At 59.5% G+C, this 27,720-nt stretch overlaps 3 protein-coding genes across 6 annotated transcripts in view; 2 read left to right on the forward strand and 1 right to left on the reverse strand.

The window, feature by feature from the left end:
- SNRPD2 (small nuclear ribonucleoprotein D2 polypeptide) overlaps window positions 1–21,874 on the reverse strand; it is a 184,986-nt gene extending 163,112 nt beyond the window's left edge. The window contains exons 1-3 of one of the 2 annotated variants that reach the window (XM_058674270.1): window positions 21,723–21,874; window positions 20,471–20,650; window positions 17,772–17,964 (exon numbers count right to left, since the gene is read on the reverse strand). In XM_058674270.1, the coding sequence (XP_058530253.1) occupies window positions 17,790–17,964; window positions 20,471–20,650; window positions 21,723–21,724 (357 nt within the window). In that variant the 5' untranslated portion in view covers window positions 21,725–21,874 and the 3' untranslated portion in view covers window positions 17,772–17,789. Of the gene's footprint in view, window positions 1–17,708; window positions 17,965–20,470; window positions 20,651–21,722 lie in introns of those variants that run through there. The other variant, XM_012930598.2, reaches the window with a different exon arrangement.
- On the forward strand, window positions 8,590–14,326 carry GIPR (gastric inhibitory polypeptide receptor). Its single transcript, XM_004598027.4, has 13 exons — window positions 8,590–8,781; window positions 9,081–9,180; window positions 9,767–9,874; window positions 10,601–10,704; window positions 11,064–11,167; window positions 11,250–11,394; window positions 11,929–12,088; window positions 12,299–12,359; window positions 12,487–12,556; window positions 12,699–12,787; window positions 12,862–13,000; window positions 13,781–13,822; window positions 13,908–14,326. The coding sequence occupies exons 1-13, from the start codon at window positions 8,590–8,592 to the stop codon at window positions 14,115–14,117; spliced, it is 1,524 nt and encodes a 507-aa protein (XP_004598084.2). The 3' UTR covers window positions 14,118–14,326.
- Window positions 21,875–21,945: 71 nt separating the features above from the next.
- On the forward strand, window positions 21,946–27,448 carry QPCTL (glutaminyl-peptide cyclotransferase like). Of its 3 annotated transcripts, none has more exons than XM_058674190.1 (8): window positions 21,946–22,134; window positions 22,469–22,692; window positions 23,168–23,311; window positions 24,092–24,373; window positions 25,311–25,463; window positions 25,573–25,672; window positions 25,982–26,098; window positions 27,227–27,448. In XM_058674190.1, the coding sequence occupies exons 2-8, from the start codon at window positions 22,483–22,485 to the stop codon at window positions 27,370–27,372; spliced, it is 1,152 nt and encodes a 383-aa protein (XP_058530173.1). In that variant the 5' UTR covers window positions 21,946–22,134; window positions 22,469–22,482; the 3' UTR covers window positions 27,373–27,448. The 3 variants fall into 3 exon arrangements, with proteins under 3 accessions (XP_058530173.1, XP_058530172.1, XP_004597991.2); XM_058674189.1 differs by having other exon boundaries at window positions 21,946–22,121; XM_004597934.2 differs by lacking the exon at window positions 21,946–22,134 and having other exon boundaries at window positions 22,292–22,692.
- The last annotated feature ends 272 nt before the right edge of the window (window positions 27,449–27,720 follow it).

Raw genomic sequence — 27,720 nt, forward strand, 5'->3', positions numbered from 1 at the left:
AGACAAGGCTGGGCTAATTCAAAGCCAGGAGCCAGGAGCTTCCTCCATATCTCCCACACAGGTGCAGGATCCCGAGGTTTCGTCCTCGACTGCTTTCCCAGGCCATAAGCAGGGAGCTGGATGGGAAGTGGAGCAGCCAGGACACGAACCGGCACCCATATGGGATGCTGGCATTTGCAGGCAGAGCATTAGCCAGTTGAGCCACTGTGCTGATACCACTCATAATCTTGCTGTGGCTTTCATGTGTTCAAAAATGCTGACTGGGGGCTCGGCACAGTGCCCTAGTGGCTCAAGTCCTTGCCTTGCACATGCTGGGATCCCATATGGGGGTGGTTCTAATCCTAGCAGCTCCCTGCTTCCCATCCACCTCCCTGCTTGTGATCTGTGAAAGCATACAAGGACAGCCCAAAGACTTGGGACCCTGCATACACGTGGAAGACCCTGCATACACATGGGAGCTCATGGCTCCCGGCTTCGGATCGTCTCAGCTCCAGCCGTTGCGGCCGCTTTGGGAGTGAATCATCAGACGGAAGATCTTTCTCTTTGTCTCTCCTCCTCTCTGTATATGTGACTTTCCAATAAAAATGAAATAAATCTTTTTAAAAAATGCTGACAGGGCACCTTACTGGGTGCCCATATGCCACCACCTTGGAGTGCCTGGTTCCAGTCCTGGCTGCTTCCCTTCCAATACAGCCTCCCAACTGACAATGTGCCCCCAGGAGGCAGCAGGTGAGGACTTGGGGCCCCTGCCATGCACCTGGAACACACAGACATTGCTCCAGGCTCCTGCTTTCCACCTGGCCCAGCCCTGGCTCTTGCAGACATAGGAGGTGTGAGCCAACAGACAGAAGAACCAGTCCCTGTGTCCCTCGAGAGCTTACAAGGTGCCAAACTGTCTTAGCTACGGCGCTTCAGGAGTGACCAGGGCCTCCTGGGAGTTTCACTCTCACGGACTTTACCTGAAGGTAAGCCGTGATATCACAAATCAGAGGCAGGCATTTGGTCTCCCTCTTCAAGATGCCCTCCTCCCCATCACGGTGCCTGTGTGCAAAGCCGGCTCCAGCCCCTTGCACCAGCTTCTTGCTAACACAGACCTTGCGGGTACAGTGGTGATGGCCCAGATAAGTGGGTCCCTGCCGCTCACACAGGGGGCTTGCTTTAAGTTCTTGGTTCCCAGGCTGCTTGGCCATTTCAGAATCTGCGCTCTGTCTCTCTGCCGCTCAGATTAAAATAAAAATAGCTGAATTATATTGAGTGCTAGTTACTGCCAATCACCCTGTTATCATCACTTCTTTCTCTCTTTTAATATTTTATTTCTTGGGGGGCAATGCAATGTCTCAGTCAGCTGATCCTCCACTTGCAAATGCCAGAGTCCCATATGGGCACCAGTTCATGTTCCGGTTGCTCCACTTTCCATCCAGCTCCCTGCTTGTGGCCGGGGAAAGCAGTGGAGGACAGCCCTAAGCCTTGGGACCCTGCACCCACATGGGAGACCTGGAGGAAGCTCCTGGCTCCTAGTTTTGAATTAGCCCAGCCTTGGCTATTGGCAGTTACAGTCACTTGAGAGTGGATGAGCAGACAGAGGCTCTTTCTCTGTCTCTCCTTCTCTCTAAATTTTTCCTATAAAAATAGATAAATATTTTAAAAAGAACAAAGGTTTTATTTTTATTTGGAAGGCAGAGAGGAGAGACAGAAAGATCCTCTGTATGCTGGTCCACTCCCCAAATGTCTGCAACAGCTGGAGCTGAGCTGATCTGAAGCCAGGAGCCAGGAGCTTCCTTGAAGTCTCCCATGTGGGTACAAAGACCCAAGCGCTTGAGCCATCCTCCACTGCTTTCTCGGCCTCAAGCAGGGAGCTGGATGGGAAGTGGAGCAACCGAGACTCAAACCGGCATCCAGATAGGATGCTGGCGCTGTAGGCAAAAGCTTAGGTTGTACAACACAGTGCCATCCCTGAAGCCCACTTTTTGACAGCATGGTACAGACAAGGAACTGGTCAGCTGACTTCAGACAATGGCAAGTGTTGCAGAGGTAATTAGAGGAATGGGACATGGGTGTGAGTTAGTGATGGTGGACCCCCCCATTACTAAGCCACCTGAGCTCAGACTGTAGAAGAAGGACAGTGGATCCATAGGATGGGGGGCCGGGGCACCCAGAACACTGGGAGCTCTGAGCCATGGGGGAGGGCAGAGGCCAGAGCCTGGATAATGATGATGACGATGGACTAACAGGCTGGTGGGTTGTGGCAATGGGAGGGAAATCACACCAGATGTGAATCAGACCAGGCCATGATTTCCAGGGCCTCCCAGCCTCTGTGCTAGAACTGGGTCCAGGTGGAAAATAAAAGCCTGGGCCTGATGGCTTAGCTTTTTCCTCTCGTGCAAAGGAGGGATCCTCCCAGTCCTGCTTCCCTGGAATAGCGCAGGAAGGGATGCGGGGGAGAGGGGAACAGGTTCCCAGGAGCTCAGGCTAAAATGCTCAGGGTCCTGCACGGTGGCTTCTGAGGACAGTAAGTGGCGATCATGTCATCATGAGTGATTTGTGCAGGGAGAAGTCAAAAAACTTGAAGACTGCACTGGGAGGGGGTGGCCCTGAGTGGGGACAGGTGTGGGTGCAGGGCTGGAAGTCTCCTTCTCATGTCCCCCTTCTCTCTCCATCCCTCTTGATACCTCTGCCTGGAAGTTGAGTCGGCTTTGATTTTATTTTACTTTTGCTATTCCCAGGACACATAACAGAGACAGATTGGGAGGCAGAGATCTCCCAGCTGCTGGCTCATTCCCCCTCTCCTCCTGCCCCCATCCCAACTTTGCGGCCAGTACCTCCCAGCAGCTGGAGCTGGACCAGGTGCAAGCCAGAAACTGGAATGCCACTCAGGTCTCCCACGCGGCTGGCAGGAAATCCAAGCACCTGCTGCCCGCCTGGTGGACTATGCAGTAGTAGACAGCTGGGACTAGATATGGGGCTGCGACTTGAACCCAGGACCCTGTGGCAGGTCTCATGCAGGTTTCCAATGACTGCACTATGAGGCCAAGCTCAGAGCCTTGGGTCCTTAAAAATGAGCTGACGCGGGCCCGGTGCAGTAGCCTAGTAGCTAAAGTTCTCACCTTGCACTCGGATCCTATATGGGTGCCGGTTTATGTCCCGGTGACCCCACTTCCCATCCAGCTCTCTGCTTGTGGCCTGGGAAAGCAGTAGAGGATGGACCAAAGCCTTGGGACCCTGCAACTGCTTGGGAGACTTGGAAGAAGCTCCTGGACCCTGTCTTCAGTTCAGATCAGCTCTGGCCATTGCGACCACTTGGGGAGTAAACCAGTGGACAGAAGATCTTCCTCTTTGTCTCTCCTCCTCTCTATAAATCTGACTTTCCAAATTATATATATATATATAATTTAAACAATGAGCTGAACCCCGCTTCCTGGTGAGCAGTGCTAGGCAGCCCTGGTAACAGACCCATCATGGAGATAGCCCGAGGGACAGCCCAGGCGCAGGCCCTCCCATGGGGGGTGGCTCTCAGTCCAACAGAGAATGGTTTGTGAAATGACTGAATACACTCACCAAGGTGGGCTTGCACAATTTGGTAAAACAGTCGGGCGAACTGTGAAAATAAAGGCTGATGAGAGGGGATGTTGGGAAGGGTTTGAAGAGCTGGGACAGCCTGGTCCCAAGGCTGGGGTGCTGAGTGAAGGCCCTGAACATTGCACAGGAGCCTGTGCCTTCTCCTGAGGGTCCTGGGGAGCCACGGCGGGTTCTAGGCAGGGGAGGGGACCCAATCGGACTTACACGTTGGTGGACCAGTCTGGCGGGTAGGCGGGCATGAGACAGATTTGAGGTGTTTGTTAACTTGTGCCATGAGACCCATGTGCAGTAATCGGGGTGCCTGGTTTGGAGTCTCATTCTGCTTCTGATCCAGCCCCCTGCTAATGCACACCCTGGGAGCCTGCTGGATTTGGGTCTCTTCGACTCAGGTGAAAGACCAGAGTGGAGTTCCAGGCTTCTGGCTTTAGCCTGGGAGAGTCCTGGTTGTTGGGCTGTTGAGGCCTCTGGGGAGTGAACCGGCCGATGCAGCATCTCTCCCAGTCTCTCCTCTCGACAACCACATTTTCATTTAAGTAAAAAGTGATGAAAAACAAACAAATAAAAAGCAGCCGGGAGGAAATGTCCACGCAGCCTGCTCTCTCCCCAGCGGGAAGGAAGCTTTGGGGCTCCTCCACAACCACCAGGGGGAAGCTTCCAACAGCTTCCAACAGCTTCCAACAGCTGTGGCAGTCTCTCCTGCCACAGCTGGACTGGGAGGTGGGTGGAACCAGAGCTGTCCCCACCTCCTACTGCTACCCCACTTTCCCAGCCTGGCATCTGGGCTCCTGGGGCCCAACTCCACCCAATACAAATTTCTGTCAACACGGCCAGGCTGCTTCTGGCCAGGACAATATTTGCCCTTGCGATCTGGGGAGGTTGTCATGGCAACCCAGCTTCCTCCCTCCTTCCTCCCACCCCTCACCTCTGACCCTCAGCCTGGCCCAGAGGCGGCCACCTGTTCTCTCCCTGTCAGGGTTTACCTGGCCCTCATCCGCGGACTCCAGGTTGCTCTCCTTCTAGCTCAGTTCTTTTCTTTATTTTTATTGGAAAGGTAGATTGACAGAGAGGAGACAGAAAGGTCTGCCATCCGCTGGGCCAGACTGAAGCTGGGAGCCAGGAACTCCATCCAGGTCTCCCACATGGGTGGCAGAACTCGTGTCACTTTCGGCTGCTTTCCCAGGTGCTGCCGCAGGGAGCTGAGTCAGAAATGGAGCAGCCAGGGCTCGAACAGGTGCTCTGTTAAGCGGGGTGTCTGTGGCAAGTGGCAGCTCAGTGTGCTGTGCCACACGTTGGCCCCTTCATCCCCGTTTTGGTCTCTCTCTCACTTGGCATTTTAGTTTTTGTCCTGCTGGGTCTCTCTCCCGCTCTCCCTGTCTCTTCTGTCTCTTGGTGCCTCTCTCTCTTATCCCCATGTGCTGGGTAGGGGGTGATTTGTCTGGCCCAGGCTCTATCTTTCTATCCCTGCACCTCTCTGATCTCCTGTCCTGTCTGTCCAGCAGCTGTATGTGTGCCTCTGGCCTGCATCTGTGTCTCCTGTCCCTGCTCTGTCCCTCTGTTCCCATGTCCCCTCTCCCTGGGTCTCCATTCATCTCCGTCTCTGCCTCCCACCTCAGACCACCACATCTGCATCTTTCCCCAGCTGCCTGCGTGTCTCTGTTGCTATCTGTCTCTCTCCCGATCACTGTCTTGGTGGCCGGGTCTCCCATGGGGGTCTCTGTCCTTCTGGCCTTATCTCTCTGCAGGTCTAAGCCTCAGGGGGCCATCTCTGCCTCCCATTTCTGGCCGTTGTCCCCAGGGGTGCCTCCCTGTTCCCATCTCTCTCTGCCTCATTTCTCCTGCACCATCTGCCGACCTTCTCCTGTCCTCCCCCACCCCCTCCCAAGGCCCCGGGGCTGCTCCCAGAAGGCTCTGCTGGAGCAGACAGCCCCTGGTAAGGCGAGGGGGGCAGACACAGGCTTTACAGCTTCCTCTCTGCCTCTGCCCCCCTCCCCCAACCCGGGGAGGGAGGGAGGAGGCAGGCAGGGGCCGAGGGTACTGCCTGGTCATGGCTGGGGTGGAGGGATTAGGCAGAGAAACAAGTGCCAGGAGTCTGTGCACAGCAAATGCAGTGGAGTGAGACAGGCTCCCAGAGAGAAGCTGGGGAAGGAAGAAGTTCAAAGGCAGGCAGAGGGCAATGGCCTGGATGGAGAGAGAGCGCCAGAATGCAAGGAGCAGACCGCCCAGCAGGCCCTGGGTGAGAAGGTAGGGTGAAGGGAGAGAGAGAGAAGGCAGAGGGAGGGAGGCTGAGAGAAGCCGGACAGGGACTGGGAGAAGATAGAAGCTAGCGGGGGGGGGGGGGGGGAGTGCTGCTAAACTTAGAGAACAATGGGGTACAGGGTGGGGGGGCTGCTGGGAAGCAGGAGGGTCCCTTAGGGTTACAGAGGGGCCCTTGGCCACAGGGAGGGGCTGCATCTCTACCTGAAGTTCGGAGAAACCCTGAGTGTGGCACTGGCAGAGGGTCTGTTAGACCACTGCCTGTTGCCCTCCTCCTCGGACCCTGGGGGCCTCCAAAGGACCCCCCCCCCAGAAGGGCTGGGCTGGGCAGGAGTCAGTAGGGACCCAGTCTGCATCCCCACCCCCCAACTCTGGCTCACATGCAGGGGCGAGGTCCCGTCTTTCCACTTCCTGCCCCTTCCCCATGTCTCCATCCACCAGCTCAGTGTGTATGCACTCAACATGGTGTCTCCCCCATCCGTGCTTTCCCCATTTTTCCTTTTCTGTGTGTCTTGGCGTATTCGTGCCATCTCCTTCTCCCTGTCTTCGATGTCCCTCCACCCGGCTCAGCCCTCCCTCTCCTGCCCCTACTCTGTAGAGACAGACCCCCTTGGGGCCACAGGGAGACTCTGGCCCAGCTCCAACCTCTCTCAGAGGTGCCTGGCGAGCTCAGACTCATCAATCCCTCTCCCAAACTCCAGGAACTTGAGTCTTTCCCAGGACCCAGAGGATGCAGGAATGTGGGGCAGAGAGCAGGGAGGCTGGCCAGAGGTCCCGGAAGCCAGGGACCCCACACTCCTTCCTCCCTGGCCCTGCTGGGATCCCGGAGACCTCAGCCTGCAGAGCAAAATGGGCAGACTCACCCATGTTCCCTTGGGTCTGACAGGCCTCAGGGGAGCACATATGCCTGGGAGGCTGTAGGCACCCAAATCTGGTGCCGTCTGTCCCCGCCTGCTCAGGTCTGGAAGTTCCCCAGAGGGAGGGCAATGGTAAAACATGAAGAGGAGGTTTTTGTTGGCCAGGAGCCGGTGTGGACTGGTGTGGGCTGTGGACTAGGTGTGTGACCCCAGGTGTCCCCGTGGAAGTGGGATGGCGTGTATTTGTGCCGCAGGTGGCCCGTGAGTGCGGGAGTACTGGTGTGACCTCTGTGGTGCTGGAGGAGCTTGTGACTGTGTCTCAGTGAGGGCTGGGAATGCGTGAGGTCACCGTGTGGCTTCTGGGAGGCTGTGAGACCCTGGCGGGCTCGCGGGTGGGGTGGTACACCTGGTGCATGGTGTGATGCGTGGCGTGGTGTGCACTGCATGTAGTGATATTGTTGTCCATTACTCCTCAAGAACCACCCCCAGCCCACCCTGCACTGGGACACACTGAGGACACTGTGCTGATGTCCTGGGACACAGAGGCCAGCAGAGGGGGCAGACAGCGCTTGAAACGTGACCTAATGGGTGTGCGAATGTGTGTGTGTGCGTGACTGACAGTGTCATGGGGCTGTGGGAAACTGTAGCTGTGTTTGTGTGTATGAATCTATATGTAACTTTGCGTGTGACTGTGTGTATGTGTGTGTGTGTGTGTGTGTGTGCCTGAAACCCCCAGCATGTCACTGTGTGTCACTAGCCAATGGTCACTTGGTGGGTGACACACTGGCTGTCAGGGCATGACTGTGGGAGCCTATAAAGTTCTCTGACGGTGCCCGCCTGGGGCTCAGCCCACTGTAGACTGACCACGCCACAGACACTGTGGTTATGTGAGCATCTTTGGGGGGGAAGGTGAGTTCTGGGGCGGGGGCTGGGGTGCCGCAGTGTGAGGGAGCATGCAGGCTTCTGGGGGTCCTCATGAGATATCTCCATGCCTGCTCCCCACAAGTCCCCTCGGGTGGCTGTGACGACCGCCTGCCACTGCCCCCTGCCGGCTCCCCCTCCTCCGCTCCCACAGGCCCTGGCCCCGCCCCCTCCCACCACCCACAGCTGCCAGAGCCTGTCACCTCCTCCCCAGTCAGGGCAAGGCAGCGGTGGCCACAGCAGCAAGGGACTGGATGCACGACTGGGGACAGGTGAGATGTCCCCATCTCCCCCTCAGGTCTCGGGACCTCCCCCTCGCGCTGGCTCTGCTTCTCACTCCATGTCCATGTCTCTGTCCGTGCCCATATCCAGCTTCATGCCTGCTGCTGCATGTCCAGCCCTTCCCCACGCCCCACTGTCTGTCTCCCCCGGACTCATCCCCCAGTCCCCCATCTCCTCTCTGTCTCCTAGGCTGCCACATCTGCCTCTCCCTGTCCCTGTGTCGCTCTGTCTCTGACCTGGGTTTTCTAGCTCCTGTAGCTCCCATTCCCAGTCTGTCTCTCTGAGGTGCTCCCTATGCATTGCTCCTCCAGGTGGGTGATGGGGAGCATTCCTGACAGTGGGTCCTGGCAGACCTAAGCCCAGATTTCCCTCCCTGGTTGTTGGGAATCTAAGGGGGTGAGGGGTGTCTCACTGGCGCTGGACTTCACCCCTCAGCCATGGGGAAAGTTTGCATAAGACTGGAACATTCTCTAGGCTGGGTCTGTGAGACCCCTTCCAGGCTTACTGGATGAATTCTCCTCTCCTCCTCCCCCATACCAGGCTCCCCGGAGTCTCCACGTCTAGACTTGGGGTGACACTGCCGCGTCTGCTGGGCACAGCTCTAGGGCAATCGCCCGCTCAGCAAACAATCCCCGCCCCCCTTCCGCTGCCACTGCCGCGGCCCCAGCAGCAACAGGTGGTGCTTGGTGCTGGTGCGGTCATGGGGGGCACCTGGGCATCCCGCACCGCTGCCGGTCCCGCCCTCCACGTCCCCAAATCCTCCCGCGCGGGGTCCGAGAGCCCCGTGCGTGAATGCCTGAGGCCCGGGGCCCTGCAGCCTGTGCCCCTCACCATGCAGAGCTCCGCGCCCTGGGGGCGGCTGCTGCTGCTGCTCGCGCTGTGGGCGCCTGAGGTGAGCACCCCAGGTGGGCGGGGAGGGATGAGGGAGGTTCAAGTCTCCCCCTCATCACAGGTGGGGGTGTTTCAAGACCTCCCCGCTTTCCCCTGAGCCGAGGCCCTTTCTCCTTCACAAATCCTCCTGCATGAGGTCCGGCCACCCTCTCTCCTCAGAACAACTCTCGGTCAGCTGCTGGGTAGAAGCTTCTATAGAGGCCACCCAAGACCCCCGATCCAAACGGGAGAGCCCCTCCCAGTTTCTAGGGCGGTGGGGCGGGCTGTCCGGGAGGGGGCCTCCCTTCTCTTCTCTTGTAGACCGGCGCTGCGGGGCAAACGGCGGGGGAGCTGTACCGGCGCTGGGAGCGGTACCGCAGGGAGTGCCAGGAGAGCCTGGAGGCCGCCGAGCCGCCCTCAGGTGCGCCCCCAAGGCTGCGGGCGGCGGGCGTGGCCTAGAGCGCCCGGGAGGAGGGGCTGAGCGGCCTGGGTGGAGCCTTGCGTCGGTGGGCGGGGCCTCGGTCTGAAGGGGTGGGATTCGGGCCGGTGGGCGGGGCTCGGCCTAATGGCAGGGCCGGACGAAAGGGGCGGGGCCAGGACTGGTGGGAGGGGCTTAGGACTGAGTTCAGTGGGACGGGGCGGGACCCACACTAGTGGGAGGGGCCTAAACCTAAGTTCAGGGAGGGAAGGGGCGGGACCTGGACTGCAGGGCGGGGCTCTGCCGAGTTCAGAGGGAAGGGGCGGGACCAGGGCTGGTGGGCGGGACCTTGATGAAATTTGAGACCAGGCATGGCGTTTCAGGTGGGGCCTGGGCTGTACTTAAATGGGAATAGTTAAGGACTGAAGTTTTCCTGGGTGGGGCTTGGGGGATGGGTGGGGCCTGGAGGCTGGAGGGAGGAGCTTGTGGTGGAGCAAGGGGACTCTGGACCCTCTGGGTGGGCCGGCTGGGCCGGGCTGGCGTGTGGGAGGCGCCGGGCGTCCACTTGGCATCCGGCTCCCATGCCCAGGTCTCGCGTGTAACGGGTCCTTTGATATGTACGTCTGCTGGGACTACGCGGCCCCCAACGCCACCGCCCGTGCGTCCTGCCCCTGGTACCTGCCGTGGCACCGCCAAGGTGAGGCCTAGACCCTCCCCAGGCGCTTGGAGCTCCCAGCCGTGCCCCACAGCGCATGCATGCCCCCTTTGCCTGACCCTCTCTGTCCCTGGCTCCTTCCACCTTACCTCTTTGAGCACAATGGGAGTCCTTTTCTCACATTTTCCGGAATCTATCTGGCCCTGAGCGTCTTGGGTTTCCTAGCTTTTGGGCACTTTGTTTCATGTCTTTGTGCCTCAATTTACTCATCTGTAAAATGGGGCTGACAGTACTGATTTCCTAGGCTTGTATATTATCCAACTGATTAATACCTACACAAGGTTATCTAGCAGAGGATTATTATCATCTCTGTCTCTCTGTCCTACAGTTTTTTTCAGCTTTTTTTAGATTTATTTTTTATTCTTATTGGAAAGATTTACAGAGAGGAGAGAAAGATCTTCCATCCACTGGTTCACTCCCCAAATGTCCACAATAGCCAGAGCTGAGCCGATCCGAAGCTGAGAGTCAGAAGTTTCTACTGGGTCTCCCATACGGTGCAAGGTCCTAAGGCCTTGGCCCATCCTTGACTGCTTTCCCAGGCCAAGGCAGGAGCTGGATGGGAAGTGGGGCAGCCGGGACAGTGCCCATTTGGATGCCAGCTCTTGCAGGTGAGGGTTAGCCAATGAGCCTTTGCATCAGCCCTACAGTTTGTATTTCTGTCTCTGCCTCCTTCTCTGTACCTCCGATCCTCCTCTGGGCTTCCTACAGTGGCCGCGGGATTCGTCCTTCGGCAGTGTGGCAGCGATGGCCAATGGGGACCTTGGAGAGACCACACCCAGTGTGAGAACCCAGAAAAGAGTGGGGCTTTTCAGGTGAGGAGATCAGGGATGCCAGTTAGTGTGTCCAGGGACAGAAGCAGCCTCGGCTCCCCATTAGCACCGCCTACTCATCTTTCCAACCACAGAGCCCCGTAGGAAGAGAGGACTCCGATGTCATTGCCCTATAACCAGGTTCTCTTGGTCCTGGTTTGAGTCATGCCCTTTCAGAGTGTCCTGTGCCAGCGGTGAGGTTGTGGGTCAGCGGTCACCAGGGGGCGCCCACACTGCTAGGCCACACACCTAAGCTGGGACCCTCAGCCCCCATTCAGGCAAGAGGAAACAGGTCCCTCCCAAAACCCGGGATGCTGGCTGACATCCTCCCGGAGCGAGCTGGCTCTGCTTCCTCCCGCCAGGACCAGCGGCTCAGCTTGGAGCGGCTGCAGGTGATGTACACCGTGGGCTACTCGCTGTCCCTGGCCACGCTGCTGCTAGCCCTGCTCATCCTCGGTAGCTTCAGGTGGGAACTGCACCCTCCAGGTGGTTGGGGGAGAGATTTGGGATTCCCGGTCATGCATCGTTGCACTTCCCTCAACCCCCAGGAGGCTGCACTGCACCCGGAATTACATCCATATCAACCTCTTCACATCTTTCATGCTACGGGCTGCGGCCATCCTGACCCGAGACCGGCTGCTGCCTCCCCCAAGCCCCCACTCTGGGAACCAGGCCCCCGCCCTGGGGAGCCAGGTGGGTGAGCATCACCACCTGTCCCTCCCAATGGGAAAGTGGCACAGTACCCACCTCCTGCCTGCTCCCAGCCACCCAGGGCTTCTGCAGACACACACACCACCACCACCACCATTCAGCCTCCCACTCCTGAGCCCTTCCACCAACATCTACTCTCCCTCCACCAAGATGAGAGAATCCACCTGCTTTGGGGGTGGTGGGGTCAGAGGACAGAGTGGGAGAAGCTAAGAGGGAAGGGAAGGAGGGTGGTAACCCCGCGGATGCTTAGTGACAGAGACCAGGAGCAGAGTGGGGAAGGCAGGACCTGGACCCTCCTTGTGCCATCGGATTGTTAGGGTGACGTCGGCAGGAGGTATTCTGTTCCTAGGAGGGGCAAGGGCGATAGGGGCTTTATTTGGGGGCAGTAACTGGGATGAGAGTTTGGGGAGGCCAAGAGGACAGGCGAAGAGCCTCCGGGCTCAGCACCACCTACTGGGGACGCCAGACGGCTGAGCGCGGATGGATGCAAGGCTGGGGGTTCCGCTGCCCGCCTAGGCCCTGGCCGCCTGCCGCACGGCCCAGATCGTGACCCAGTACTGCGTGGGCGCCAACTACACGTGGCTGCTGGTGGAGGGCGTGTACCTGCACAGCCTGCTGGTGCTGGTGGGCGGCTCGGAGAAGGGCCACTTCCGCTGGTACCTGATCCTCGGCTGGGGTGAGCCTCGACCCCGGACCCCAGCCCAGCCCAGCCCAGCCCAGCACGCCTCGCTCGGCTCCCTGGACCGTCCAGCTTGTCCGCCTCTGGGGGGTTGCGAGGGTCTCTAAAGTGCTGCCTCCCCACCCTGCGCGGGTCTGAGGCCTGGAGGGGTCCGTGTGCGCGCTGACGGCTGCGGCGGGGTGGGGGGCGGGGATGGGGTCTGCACAGGGGCCCCCGCGCTGTTCGTCATTCCCTGGGTGGTCGTCAGGTACCTGTACGAAGACACGCAGTGAGTGGCAGGGTCTGTGGGGCGGGGCCCGGGTGTGGGCGGGGCCTGAGCCGGGAGGGCGGGGCTTACAGGACAGTGGGCGGTGCCTGCTGAGGGCCCCTGTTGCCGCTGTGGCTCCCTCCCCCAGGTGCTGGGAGCGGAACGACGTCAAGGCCATCTGGTGGATCATCCGCACCCCCATCCTCATAACCATCTTGGTACCGTTGCCCCTACCTCCTCTAGGCAGCCCTCAGGGATTTCCCATTCAGGGATGCGTGCGCGCGCGCGTGTGTGTGTGTGTGTGTGTGTGTGGACACCACCTCCTCTCGTCCCCAAATGTCCCCCTCACTCTCCCTGCAGATTAATTTCCTCATCTTCATCCGCATTCTTGCCATCCTTGTGTCCAAGCTGAGGACACGGCAGATGCGCTGTCCAGACTACCGCCTGAGGTGAGGGCTGGGCTGGGGTGGGGGTGTGAGCCGAGGGGAGCAGGCCTTGCCACCACTGCCCTATTTATCCCTAGGCTGGCTCGCTCCACACTAACGCTGGTGCCGCTGCTGGGCATCCACGAGGTGGTGTTTGCCCCTGTGATGGAGGAACAGGCCCGGGGCGCCCTGCGCTTGGCCAAGCTGGGTTTTGAGATCTTCCTCAGCTCCTTCCAGGTAGGTCCGGGAACCAGGGGGGTGTGGAGCCAGTGTTATGATCACTCCCTGATGAATGCTGGGGAGCCAGGGGACTGGGGCTGTCCTGGACTAGGTCTGAGCACTCCCCTCCCCCAACACCTGCAACAGCCAGCACCCAGCTGGGCTGCAGCTGAGGGTCACTCAGTCCAGGTCTTCCACGCAGTTGGTGGAAAGCCAGTTCCCTGGGGACCAGCTGGAAGCTGGGGTCAGCGGCGTATGCTGGGTAGGGAGACCACACTTTTCTGCAGAATCTGGAATTGTAACCAGCATCTTCGCTGATAGGTCAGGCACCCATCCTCTCACTGCAAACTTTATGGCCGACCCTGAACTGGCTTGCCCCGTCCTAAGGCCTGCCCTCTTCCCCCTCACGGGAGGTGGGTGACTGGAGCAGGTGAGGGAGGAAGCCAGGAAGATAGGCAGGAGAATGTTCTAGCAAGTGAAACGCCAGGCGCCAGGAATGAGGGGGCTGACGGAAGGGCAGCGGCCTCACTCCGGCTGTGTGCCCTCTGCCTCTGACTGCAGGGGAGGAACTGAGGTAATTTCAGAGGCTTCCAGAAGGGAGCATGCTCCCGACAGCACACGGAGCTTCAGCCATTAATTAGGAAACACTGTGGCCCGCTCAGTTTAGGGGGGTACTGAGCCAAGGAGCAGCACTGAACCAGGGCCGCTGGCGAGGCGATGTGGGGTTCAGGGAAGGATTCAAGCTCTTGCCTCCAGCCCCACCTGACCCTCCTCCTCCTCCTCCTCCTCCTCCTCCAGGGCTTCCTGGTGAGCATCCTCTATTGCTTCATCAACAAGGAGGTAGGTCGAGGCCCTGCCCGCCGCCCGCGCTCCCCCTGGCGGCCGCGCTGGGAAACGGCGCCGCCTCTGAGCATCCCTGTTGCAGGTGCAATCGGAGATCCGCCGGAGCTGGCGCCACCGCCGCCTGCATCGCAGCCTGGGCGACGAGCAGCGCCAGCTCCCGGACTGCCGCACCACCCGAGCCCTGCCCCTGGGCTCTGGCCTCGGCGAGGTCCGTACCAGCCGCGCCATGACCTGCGGGACCTTGCCGGGAGCTGGGGATGATGGCAGCCGGGTACTGGAGAGTTACTGCTAGGTGGCAGGATTGCCCTGTGCCTCCTGGGTGCCAGGCCCGGTGTAGGGGACGCCCGGGAAGCATGGGAGGAGACAAGGTGGCCAGCTTCCTGAAGGAGGGAGACCCTGAACACAAATCGAGAGCTATGGCAATGGCTGGTGCAGGGATCCTGGACAGGAGTTTAGGGTGACATTTAACAAGGGGAACAACTGGAAATCAAGGCTCTGGAAGGAACAGCACACACAAAGGCCCTGGGGCAGGGAGGAGCTGGGCTGGTCTGCAATGAGACACAGAGGCCTGGAGAGGACCAAGCCAGAGCCCACACAGGGCGGGAAGGGACACTCGGGACTACTGGCATGAGAGCCTCACAGGCTCTCTGAGGCGATGCCACTGTCGGCCTGCAGAGGATTCGATGATCAGGGCCAGGGGAGGAAGCTGGGGCTTGGTGAGCTGCCCCTCCTGCAGATGGGGGTGGTGGGGCTCCCCAAGCTCGGTGGGGGCTACCTGGAAGGCAGAGTGGAGGGGACATGCTGAGTGAGCCCAGGACTCAGGGTGAGCGCTGAGTGTCCTGCGGGTGCCACACTGCCCGTGTCCAGATGTACGCAGGGACACTTCGGGCAGTTATCATGGTTGAAAAAAAGTGACCAGCCATTGCCAGCTGCAGAATGAGACTGGTTGCCCCATCTCATCCTGAGAGCACTGAGGGGCAGGGGGGCTAACCCCTCTCTGCGGCTGCTCAGCTGTAAGCCTGTGGGTCTGGGTAGGAACTCCTGGAAATAAAACATGAGAAACACTGGGGTCCCTGCTTCTTGGGTCAGTCAGAGAATCCTGTTGGCCAGGTTGTCAAAGACATGGCTGGGAGTGGGGGAGCCACATGGCTGTAGGGGTGCAGGTTGTGGCTGGACTGGAAGCCCCGACACCATGCAGCTGTGACTGGACCCCAGCCAGGAGGCCCAGCTACAGCTACCATGCGGCAGCCCAGACCCTCTGCTCACCATGACACACAGACGAGGGTGGGCATGCACCCGAGGGTGGTGTCCACACAGCCCAGCTGTTGAGGGCGAGAGAAGCAAGGTCCAGCACAGCTGCAGATTCGCTGGGTGCGTGGGTGATGGGAACCCATCCAACTGTGGCCTGGGAAAGCAGTCGAGGATGGGCAGGAGTAGAGGTTGGCCCAAAGCCTTGGGACCCTGCACCCACATGAGAGACCCGAAGAAGCTCCTGGCTCCTGGTTTTGGAATAGCTCAGCTCTGGCCATTGTGCCCACTTGTGGAGTGAAGCAGTTGACGGAAAGTCTTTCTGTAAATTGGCCTTTCTAATGAATGATGGAACCCGCACAATGGGGTGCCAGACAGCAAAGAATTGCCCCTGGGATGCTGCCTGCTGCATACAGGGTGTGAGGTAGACGCGCCACCTGCTGGCCTTGCACTATTCCCACAAGGTCTGCTTTGGAAGTCCTTGTGGATGGGGGGCAGGGGCTGGCTTGGTGGCAGGACTGCTTGTGCCACCAGCATCCCTGATTAGTGTAGCGTCTAACTCGGCTCCCTGCCTACGCGCCAGGGGAGGCAGCGAGTGGCCCGGGGACCTGGAGTTCTGGGCTCCTGGGGCTGGTCTCATGCAGCCATTTGGATTGAAGGGAGTGCACAGAAGATCTCACGCTCTCCCTTTCAAATAAACACCCTCCGAAAAGATGGCGCTTCAAGATGGCTCAACGGGCTAACCCTCCACCTGCAAACGCCAGCATCCCATTTGAGCGCTCGCTGGTGTCCTGGCTGTTCCACTTCCCACCCAGTTTCCTGCCTGTGGCCTGGCTAGCAGTGGGGGACGGCCTGAAGTCTTGGGACCCTGCACCCACATGGGAGCTTTGGATTGGCTCAACTCTGCCTATTGAGGCCATCTGGGGAGTGAACTAGCAGAGCAAGATCTTTGTCTTTCTCTAAATCTGGTTTTGCAATGCGAACACTGTGGTAGGTGAGGGGAAGGGAATGCACTAACATCAAGCAGAATGCCTAGGAACGGAGATCTGATGCCAGCTTACAGGGCAAAGTACTTTCTTTTTAAAAACCAAGGGCTGCAGCTGTGACCAAGTGGTGAAGGCTGCTGTGCCTGAAGGATACGGGCGCTGCCTGGAGTCCCAGCTGCCCCGTTTCCAATCCAGCTCTGAGCCAACACGCGTTGGCGTGATGGAAAATGGCACAAGTGCCTGGACTCCTGCCACCCACGTGGGAGACCCAGCTGGAGTGCCAGACTCCTGGCTTCCGTCTGGCCCGGCCCTGGCCACTGCAGCCACGTGGGGAGTCAACTAGTAGGCGGAAGATCTTTTCTCCCTTCCTCCCTTCCTCTCTGTAACTCTGCCTTTGAAGCAAATAAATAAATCTTAACATTAATCTCCCCAAAAAATTAAACTTTGGAGCCGACTGAGAGGAAAAGACAAGCCCGTGACAGCACCTCCTGGCCTGTCTCGGCCGAGGTCAGATCAGTGGCAGAGCCAGGCCCTGGAGCCAGCCATGCCAACCTGGGCCGCGGCGTACAATCCAGGCGTCCGACTGTCACACCAGTTGCCCGCTTTGGGGAACCATCTCTCCTGGGTGGTCCTTCTGAGTCAGTGGGGTCTGCGCCCTCCTAAGGCCCCCCTACACACCTGCTCCCTGAGGGTCAGCAATCCTGAGGGCCTGGCTCCCCATGTGTGGATGCACCTGCCTCCTGACAGGGTGTCCCTGGGCAAATAAGCTGCCCTCAGCTGTCCCATCAGGACACTGGGCGACCTCAGAACAGGGGTGGGACACCAGATTCCCTAAATCCGCAGCAGGCTAACAGGGAAGCTGGTGACTCTGCAGGGCCGACAGATGGTGGGATAAAGACCCACTCGGACCTGGGCTGAAAGGTTTCCAGTCTAGCGGGCAGCTGTTCCAGACGCAGACCACCCCACGGATGCACAGCTGCAGTGCTATGCGGCTGTCACTGCCACCACGCGTCATGCCTTCTCTGGCACTGATGGGCTCAGAGGCCAAGCGGGTGTCGCCTGTCACAGCTCAGGGGTCCTCGGCAGAACCCCCACGGCTGCCTGGCGTTCGGACAGATATGAGAGCTGTTGGGCAGGGTGATGCGGTGCGTGCTGTGTGGGTCAGAGTAAGGTGGATTTTCATGAGCCCCATTCAGATCTTGGGGTACACCACCACCTCCTGCCCTGGGGCCCCTGGCAGACCCTCACTGTCTCCCCCTGGTGGCAAGCATTCATAGATGCAGCTGACAGCCAGTGCGTGGGACCTGCCCCCAGGTCACCCTAGCAGCCACTGTCAGCACTAGGTCCTGGACCCTGGGCTCCCCAGGGTATCTGCCACACAGGGCTGGGCACTTGTGAATGTTCACACAAAACCCACTGCTGAGAGGCAGGAAGAAGGAAGGGAGAGAGGCAGCAATGGAACCCAGAAGAGCTAAAAACAGCAAAGGGAACAGAAACTTCTGCCAACCCCACTCACTTTTACCCACAAGGAAGCCAGACGTTGACAGCCATGGCGGGGGTCTCTTGCCCGGTCCAAGGTCCCAGCCCAGCTACCTCCCTCTCTTGAGACGGCAACCTGCTCTCACTGGTGCTTGAATGAAGAGAAAGCATTAGAAAAACCACAGGGCTTTATTCATCTGGCGGTGCGGGGGCAGGCGGGGGCGTGCATGCGTGCTCTGCAGGCAGGGGTCCTACTTGCCGGCGATGAGCGGGTTGCGCAGGACCACGATGACTGAGTCCCCGCGCAGGAACATCTTGGAGATGTAGCGGTCCTTGTTGACTGGCTTAGACTTCTTCTTGCCCTTGCCGCTCTTCGGGACCTCGGTCCACATCTCCTTCACGTTCTCCAGCACCATGTTGCAGTGCCTGGTGCGGAGCGGGGGACAGAGGGTGAGGAGGCGGCGCTGGCCCCTGCCAGCTGCCCCAGGGCCAGAAGGCCCACCGTGCCTGGGCTGTGACAAAAGACCCGTCCTTCCTCCTGCTCTTTGAAACACAGAAGAGGGAAGCACTTCTGTCAAAGAACTAGAAAGCGACTCAGCCGCAGAACGCTTCCACTTGAGCCACAGGATGAGGAGGCAGCAGCAAAGGGCGGGCTTGCCTCTCAAGTGCAGAGAAAGGGGGCGTGGGGTCTTCCACCTACTGGTTAGCACCCTGCATGCTGGCAAAGAGCCAGGGGTGGCAGAGGCCAACACGAGGCACCAGGAATGCCAGGGGTGGCAGGGACCAAAGCACTGGAGCTGCCACCTGCCACCTCACAGGGCACAAGTGAGCAAAAGCACAGAAGTGCGAGGAGACCCTGTCTATGGCCTGGGAAAGCAACTGAAGACTGCCCAAAGCCTTGGGACTCTGCACCCACGTGGGAGATCGGAAGAAGCTCCTGGCTCTTGGCTTTGGCTTGGCTCAGCTCCGGCCATTGTGGCCACTTGGGGAATGAACCAGTGAATGTAAGATCTGCCTTTGCAATAAAGAAATCTTTTTTTTTTTTAAAGATTTATTTACTTTTATTACAAAGTCAGATATACAGAGAGGAGGAGAGACAGAGAGGAAGATCTTCCGTCTGATGATTCACTCCCCAATGAGCCACAACAGCTGGTGCTGTGCTGATCCGAAGCCGGGAACCTGGAACCTCTTCCAGGTCTCCCACACGGGTGCAGGGTCCCAGTGCTCTGGGCCGTCCTCGACTGCTTTCCCAGGCCACAAGCAGGGAGCTGGATGGGAAGTGGAGCTGCCGGGATTAGAACCGGCGCCCATATGGGATCCCGGGACGTTCAAGACGAGGACTTTAGCTGCTAGGCCACGCCGCGGGGCCCATCCAATAAATAAATCTTAAAAAAAAAAAAATCCATGTGTTTTTTATTTTAATAACATGCATTTCTCATGGGCTTTGCACCTCATGGGAACAGTACCAAATGGTATGAAGAACAAAGAAAGAGAAAAACCCAGGAGTGCGGAAGCTTTCTGCCGCAGTCCCGCAAAGGGACACGGTGAGGGCGCAGGGCAGGAAAGGCCCAGAGTCCGACTCAGGTGAGCAGCCAGGCCAAGCCAGGGCACAAGGCCCTCGGAACACCTTCTCCTGTGCAGATAGGGGCATGGGCCCCTCAGCAAAGCATGGGACTGTGTTTCCAATTCAGAAAAAAAAAAAAAAAATTTACAAAGACCCATTATACCGGGGCCCTCTGTCCCAGTGCCTTCCCAGGTGCGTCAGCAGGGAGCTGGATTGGAAGGAACAGTTGAACTTGAACCGGTGCCCATGTGGGATGCTTGCATGACAGGGAGCAGTTTAACCCACTGCACTACAATTCCAGCCTCAAGATTTTTGATTAGAAAGACAGATTTACAGAGGAGGAGCAGGAAATCAGGCTGTAACGGAGCAGGTGGGCGGTTCCACTGGGAGGGCAGCAACAGCACAGATGCCCTACTGGGCACTGGTTCAAGTCCTGGCTGCTCCACTTTCCAGCCAGCTCCCTGTTAAGGCACCTGGGAAAGCAGAGAATGGCCCAAGTCCTTGGGACCCTGCACCCACATGGGAAACCCAGAAGAAGCTCCAGCTGTTGTGACCATGTGAAGAATGAACCTACAGGTGGCAGACCCTTCTGCATCACAAACACAGGTGTGGCATGTGGCCTAGGAGGTGCCTGCTTCCTCCACCAGCATGCATGCGTGCACTGGGTGCCTGGCTCTGGATGCACGGAGGGCACGCGGGGCACAGGAAGGGCACACAAGAGCCTTCCAGCTTCTTTCAGCGATTCAATCTGTCCCATGTGACAGATGCTGTGCGGAGCTCTTAGCCTGTGTGAGGTCACCTGCCCCAGGTGCACCGGCCATGGAGAGGGACCCCAGCCCAGGATAGGCCCCCAGCCTGTGCCCACAGCAGTGGCAGCGCTAAGACGCCTGTCAGCCTCAGGCAGGAGCCCACCCATGGAAGGAGCTCAGGATCCCCGGCCAGGAGCCCACCCGTGGAGGGAGCCCGGCAGCCTGGCAGCCCCGGCCAGGAGCCCACCCGTGGAGGGAGCCCGGCAGCCTGGCAGCCCGGCCAGGAGCCCACCCGTGGAGGGAGCCCGGCAGCCTGGCAGCCCCGGCCAGGAGCCCACCCGTGGAGGGAGCCCGGCAGCCTGGCAGCCCTGGCAGCCCCAGCCAGGAGCCCACCCGTGGAGGGAGCCCGGCAGCCTGGCAGCCCGGCCAGGAGACCACCCGTGGAGGGAGCCCAGCAGTCTGGCAGCCCCGGGCAGGAGCCCACTCGTGGAGGGAGCTCGGCAGCCTGGCAGCCCGGCCAGGAGCCCACCCATGGAGGGAGCCCGGCAGCCTGGCAGCCCCGGCCAGGAGCCCACTCGTTGAGGGAGCCGGCAGCCTGGCAGCCCGGCCAGGAGCCCACCTGTCGAAGGCCTTCACGCGGCCCAGCAGCTTCTTGTTGTTGCGGCAGTTGATGAGCACCTGCGTGTTGTTCTTGACCGACTGCGTGAGCACCGAGAGAGGCCCCGTGTTGAACTCCTCCTCCTCCCGTTTCTGCAGCTCCTCGGGCGTCATCTCACTCTTGGGCTTGTTGAGGAGACTCCTGGATGGGGGCGTGGAGACCCGGTGGCGGTCAGAGGGGCCATGGCCTCAGCCTTCTCCCCTGGCACAGCTGCCCAATCATGTCCGACTTGGCACACTGCAGGCCTGGCTCCAGTCTAACCCCCTCCCCCCGGGATCATCCATGAGCAAAAGCTGATGACAACCCAGCCTCTATCTCAGATGCGCCCTCAACCTTGCCAGGAAATGCTGTCCGTCCCCTCCACCTTTCCCATGCCCTGAAACCTGACTCATGCCACCTAACCATCTGGACACTTGTCCCCGCCATCGACGGGGTTGGGTCCTAGCAATCCCCCTGCAACTGTTAAAACCTCTTCTATAAAATAGCTCTAACACGGCAGGCACTGTGGCTCAACTGGCTAGCCCTCCATCTGCAAGCGCCAGGATCCTAGAAGGGTGCTGGTTCGTGTCCCTGCTGTCCCACTTCCCATCCAGCTCCCTGCTTGTGGCCTGGGAAAGCAGTCGAGGATGGCACAAAGTCTTGGGACCCTGCACCTGCATGGCGACCCACAAGAGGCTCCTGGCTTTGGATCGGCTCAGCTCCAACTGTAGGAGCCATTTCAGGAGTGAACCAGTGAATGGAAAGTCTCTCTCCTCTGCAAACGTCTTTGCAATAAAAACAAATAAGTCTTTAACAGCTGTTTTGCTGAAAAAGATGGGGAATAGTGACAAGCGGCCATTCACGCTTGAGGCGCCAAATCCAATGCTTTCCGCGGGCCTGGGCGACGCTTCATTCAGCCGTACGCCCACGTGTGCATGCATTCAACGCACATGCAGCGAACCAATCCCCCCCAGGTCCAGGCAGTGACGGAGACCCGTCCCAGGCGCCCATCGGGGCGGACAGCCGCCTCCCGTGCCAAGTCGGCGCCCACACCTCTACCCTCCGCATTCGAAAAATGGCTTCTCCTCGTCCGTGTCAACCCAAACTGCGGGCAAGCCCGACCGAGCTGCCCCGCACCTCCCGCCCAGGCCGCCCTCCACCTCGCGGTCCCGCCTGCTCCGGGGAACCGGCCGGACCCACACCCCGCGCCTCCGCCCGGCCGCTCGGGCCTCACATGGTGCCGGCCGCTCCGTCCCGCTCCTTCCTCCACCTCGCCGCGGCTTCGGGGAATCGAGAGAGAGGGGCGGGACTTCCGCTTCCCACAGCCGCCCCACTTCCGCGGGCGCCTGCGCGCAGCTCACGCGCGGCGATGGGCGAGGCCTGTTACCATGGTGACCCCGCCCCGCGGATGGTGGTGGGCGCGGCCAGTTACCACGGCGATTCCACCCCCGCCCGCGCAGAGTGGTGGGCGTGGTTTGCTGCCATGGCGACCCCGGGTTGGGGTTGCGGGGGGAGTGCTGTACAAGGATGGAGGCGAAGGAACCACAGGCCCGAGGAGGGGTCGTTCCGGACCAGGAACATGGAGAGCCAAACCAACAGGGCCTGATTCGAGCCAGCCCGCGGTCGGAGCGGTGTAGGTTGCAAGGGTTTGTTCTAAATGCCCGCCGGCCTCAGTTTCCGCTTCAGGGACGGCCTCCTGGCGCGCCCAGAGCTCCTCCCGACCCACGCGACCAAACGTTGCCCATTGGCTCTCCTTCCTCCTGCCTTAAGCCTTAACGTTCCTTTCTGGGGAGCCAACCCAGGGAGCCCGGGAGGCGCGTCTCCGCGTCTGGGCAGCGTCCCATTGGTTTCCCGCCTCGTGCGGGACCCGCCTGTTTGGTTGCTGGTTGGTTTTGAGATTCCATGGTGGGTGGGCCTTGGCTGGGGCCTCCACTTGATCCGTGATTCCCCACCCCGCTGCCTCCCGCCGCCGGTTTTTAGGACCGAAAGCTGCCATGCGTTCCGGGAGCCGCGGGCGGCCTCGGCCCCGGCTCGGCAATCGCGGCGTCATGGCGCCCAGTTCCCCTCTCAAGCGCCGGCTGCTTCCGCGGGCCCAGCTGCTGCCGCTGCTGCTGTTGGCGCTGGCCTTGGGCTCGGCTTTCTACACGCTCTGGAGCGGTTGGCACCGCCGGACCGAGGCGCTGCCACGGGGCCAGGAGCTGCGGGTAAGGCCGGGTGCACCAGGGCACCCCGAGGGCCCCCATGGCCCCACTTCCTCTTTCGGGTTGACGTGGCGTGACCTAGGGCCCTTGGCTGCAGGTTCCCACCAGCTGGGTCCCTGGAGGGCAGTGCCCTTTCCAGGCACGCTGCGTCTGCAACAGTGGCTTCTTTCCTCCCCCAACCCCCTGGAGAGAACGGGTCTGGGGTCGCCAGGCTGGGAAGTTCCGGGTTCCAAGCCTAAAAGGCAAGCATATGGAAGCATGTCTCCCTGGGCTTTGATTTCCCTATCGATGGTGGGTCAGGCTGCACTATGGGCTGGGAGAGACTTTGATCTTGGAAATCTGCGATGCCGATGACTGCACGTTAGAGGAAGCAAGAGTTTGAAGGGAAGGTTGCTGTGTGTTCTGGGTAGGGTTGCAATGGGTGTGTGTGTCGTGGGGAATGTGCTCATTCTTTAACTTACCTCACTTGGCTCCCCAGAGCGCGCTGATCGAAAGTCTGCCCGAAGCCCAGCTGCGAAGGGTGGTGGGGCAGCTGGACCTGCAGCGGCTGTGGGGCACTTACCTGCGCCCACTGCTCATTGTGAGGCCTCCAGGCACTCCTGGCAATCTCCAAGTCAGGAAGGTAAGCCCCCCTCTTGCTTTCCCCCCAGCCCCAGCCCCAGCCCACCAGAGGATAGGAAATCAGCTTCATTATACAGCCTAGGAAATGGAGAGGACCCCCTGCCCCCAACCAAACACACACTGGAGCTTGTAGACTTGGCCCAGACCCTGCAGCCAATGAGTGGTAGACCCTGGACTTGAACCCGCACTATAGGTGAGCTCCACAGCGGGTGCTGCCTGCCTGCTTCTGGAAGCATGACCTCCGACTAGTTTCCTAACCTGCCTAGTTCCTCAGTGACTCTGTCTGCAGTTCGTTGGCATTCCCCATGCTACAGAGAGAAAGATCTTGCATCTGCTGGTTCACTCCCCAGGTGGCCTCAATGGCCAGAGAGCAGAGCTAATTGAAAGCCAGGAGCCAGGAGCTTCTTTCAGGTCTCCCATGTGGGATGCTTTGGGCCATCCTCAACTGATTTCCCAGGCTGCAAGCAGGGAGATGGATGGCAAGTGGAGCAGCTGGGACATGAACTAGCACTTGCAGGTGGGGGGTTAGCTAGCTGAGCCATCGTGCTAGCCCCTACAATGGCAGGATGAAAGAGATTTAGGAATCAGCTGGGGTCAGGCTTGTTGGCATAAAGATGGGGGTGGACCCCAACATCTGGCACCCACGAGGTACCCAGCAGACGTCCTCCCCCCAGGAGGGGGACATTTGAGTCACCCCCACTGTTGTGTGGCCCTCAGGTCACTTGCCCTTCTCCCTGCCCCCTCCCCAGGCCCCTCCACCCTCCCTGCTCTCTCTCACTAGTTCCTGGAGGCCACGCTGCGAACCCTGGAGGCCGGCTGGCATGTGGAGTTGGATCCCTTCACGGCTTCCACACCCCTGGGACCCCTGGACTTTGGCAACATCGTGGCCACACTGGACCCAGGGGCCGCTCGTCACCTCACCCTTGCCTGCCACTACGACTCGAAGCTCTTTCCCCCCGAGGCAGCCCCCTTCGTGGGCGCCACGGATTCTGCCGTGCCCTGTGCCCTGCTCCTGGAGCTGGCCCAGGCCCTTGACCCAGAGCTGAGCAGGGCCAAGGAACAGGTGAGAAGTGGGGGATGAGTGAGGGGTGGTGCTGGGCCACCCCCACCCTGCTCTGAGCCACCAGCCTTCCTTGCCTGGGCGGTTGTCATTCGTTTTGTCTCCCCACAGCCACCCTACACACAGAACCACAGAGATCATTGCGCCTTCCTCTTTTACCCACACCCTGCCTAGCTCGCACCTCATTCATTCCAAGCACAGGCCAGAGCCTATATAGGACCCCGAGGCATGCCAGACCCAGCCTCCGGGGGGGGGGGGGGCTCTTGCCCTGGCCTCAGAAGACCCCAGGACAGTTTAACCCCTGCCCAGCCACCCCTCTAGCCTGGTGTCACCCCCCCACCCCTGTGACACCGTGTGAGTTTCAGGGAGGCATTGACCCCAGACACTTTCAGTGGAAGATACTGTGATGTAATTGCATCCTGCGGACCTTTGCAAATGCACTCCACCCCTTGTGCCCCAACCCAGCACCTCTGCAAAGCTCAGCCCCCTGCAGCCTCCCACCTTCACCGCTGCTCACTCAGCTCCGGCCATGCCCACCTGCTCTGGGCCCCTCCAACCCCAGGGTTCGCCCTATCTCGGGGCCTTTGCACCTGCTGTCAGCCCTACTGTAGAGAAAGTTTTTCACCACTGTCTTCCTGCCTGGCTCCTGCCACACACCATCGGTGTTTGCTTAGAGTAGCCTCCCTAGTGACCCTCAGACAGCTTCTGTCACTGTCGCATAGCTTCTTGTTGGTGTGTTTGCCTGCTGCCACTCAACAACATAAGCTCCATAAAAATCAAGGACATGGTGCTTGGCCACTCTCATTCCATGAGTGAGGACACCTACCTGGCTTTCTAATCAGCCAGGCCGGGGCAGGGAGGAGGGGGCCAGGTCATGAGGTGGGGGTGGGCTCAGGCAGATGCTGGTACTGAGCCGGCCTGGGGCCTTCCGCTCCCCTAGGCAGCCCCCGTGACCCTGCAACTTATGTTCCTGGATGGCGAGGAGGCACTGAAGGAGTGGGGGCCCAGGGACTCCCTGTATGGTTCCCGGCACCTGGCCAAGCTCATGGAGTCCATGCCCCACAGCCCCGGCCCCACCAGGATCCAGGCCATCGTAAGAGCGAGGGTTCCTGCTGGGCTTGGGCCAGGAGGGAGAGGGGAAGTGGGGGTAGGATCCAGCCCAGCTGGCCCCCCCTCTCCAGCCTGGGCTGCCTGTCTTGCAGGAGCTCTTTGTACTTCTGGATCTCCTGGGAGCCTCCAACCCAACCTTCTACAGCCACTTCCCTCGCACCATCCGCTGGTTCCATCGGCTCAGGAGCATCGGTAAGGGCCAAGGCCAAGGGCAAGGCTGGTTCAGCTTGCGCCACGTGCAGCTCCCTGGGGTCTACCTGGCTGGGAGCAGAAATGCCAGTGAATCCCATTGCAGGTCAAGAGCAGAGATTGTGACACTGGGGGAGGGTGGTGAGACAGCGCCTGTGCGGCCGTTCAGTCCTGGCCGCGTTTCTTTCCAGCCGGGTGACCTAGGGCAGGTGTCAGCACCTCTCTGGGAAACCGTGGCCTCTTGCTGTGGGCGGTGGGCGCCAGGCTGCAGAGGACTGGCATTCACTCTCCTTCCCCCTCAACTGCTCCCAGAGAAGCGTCTACACCGGCTGAACCTGCTGCAGTCACATCCCGAGGAAGTGATGTACTTCCAGCCCGGGGAGCCCCCCGGCTCCGTGGAGGACGACCATATCCCTTTCCTCCGCAGAGGTGGGTGCCGCAGGGACACAGAGGTGGGGCCCGGGGGTCCAGGGAGCCCAACTGGGACCTGGCCAGTGCTGGGCACCTCTTTGTGCTTTAACTTTGTTGTCTGTGAAATGGGGATGTCTAGTGTTGTCGTTAAAGAAGTGTTTAGTCAGAAAGAGAGAGAGATCTTTGATCTGCTGGTTTACTCCCCAAATGGTCCCAATAGCATGTTGGCAGCTGGGAACCAGGAGCCTCTTCCAGATCTTCCTCGTGGATGGGTGCAGGGTCCCAAGGCTTTGGACAGTCTTCCACTGCTTTCCCAGGCCACAAGCAGGGAGCTGGATGGGAAGCGGAGCTGCCGGGACACAAACCGGCACTCATGGGATGGCAGCATTGCAGGTGAAGGCTTATTATACTACGCCCCGGTGCTGGCCCGCAGATTTCTCATAGTACACATTTTCCTTGAGCTTGTTGGAGACTTGCCTTGCATACAAACGTGTAGGTACAGGGTTGTAATTAGAGCAGGTGTGTATGGTGCCTCCTCACACCATGCTGGGCAGAGAATAACTGCTAAAGAAAACATGCTTTCAAAAGTGCGCTGTGCAATGGCTGCATTCGACAAACACACATTCCTTACAATACCTTTACAAGTTGATTCAAGCATGATGGGTCAGTTGGCTAATGTGCCTGCAAGCACCAGTATCTCATAAGGGTGCTGGTTCATGTCCTGGCTGCTCCACTTCCCATCCAGCTCCTTGCTTGTGGCCTGGGAAAGCAGTGGAGGACGGCCCAAGGGAGACCTGGAAGAAGCTCCTGGCTCCTGGCTTTGGATTGGCTCAGTTCCAGCCGTTGTGGCCACTAAATCTTTAAAAAGAAAGGGAGCCAGACGTGCACCTGCGTGGTGAGGATAAAGAACATTTTTCTCTTCTGGTCTCTCCACAGTAACGTTCAGTGTCGAGTGCCTTGAATTTGTGTTATGAAAACAAGATATATTGATTTTTACAAAAAAAAATATTTAAAAATTAAAAGAAACAACGAGCATGCACCTTAAAGCCCAGAGTTGAAGTGTCAGTTGACGTTTGTGTGGTGGGTAGGGACTCCTGGGTTGGCGATGGCCGCTGACCTCTCTTTCTCTCCCTGCCCTCAACTCAGGGGTTCCGGTGCTCCATCTCATAGCCACGCCCTTCCCCTCTGTGTGGCACACCCCTGCCGACTCGGAGGCCAATCTCCACCCGCCCACGATTCACAACCTCAGTCGCATCCTGGCCGTATTCCTGGCTGAATACCTGGGCCTCTAGCCTGGCAGGCAGCAGCAGCCTGAGGGCAGACCCAACCCCAAAGGAGCAGCGACCAGCAAGGGGGACCCACCGAGGGCAATGGAGCCGGGAAGCATAGGTGTGTAGGCTCAGCCTCTTCTACACCTGCTGGTGCTGTGACCAGAAACAACCTCCCCGCTGACTACCTCAGCTTCCACCAGGATAGGGAAGAGACCGTGGAGGAAGAAGAGGAAGAAGCTAGCCCTTCCCAGAGGTCAACACTGGCTGTGAAGGTTGGCGGGGACCCAGTGCTGCTCTTGGCACCTTGCCAGCCAATGGACACTCTGTGATTTGCATCTCCTGTACCGTCTGCCCATCTGTCCTCCCAAA

The sequence above is a fragment of the Ochotona princeps genome, chromosome 16 (genome assembly GCF_030435755.1).
Source record: "Ochotona princeps isolate mOchPri1 chromosome 16, mOchPri1.hap1, whole genome shotgun sequence".
NCBI lineage: Eukaryota > Metazoa > Chordata > Mammalia > Lagomorpha > Ochotonidae > Ochotona > Ochotona princeps.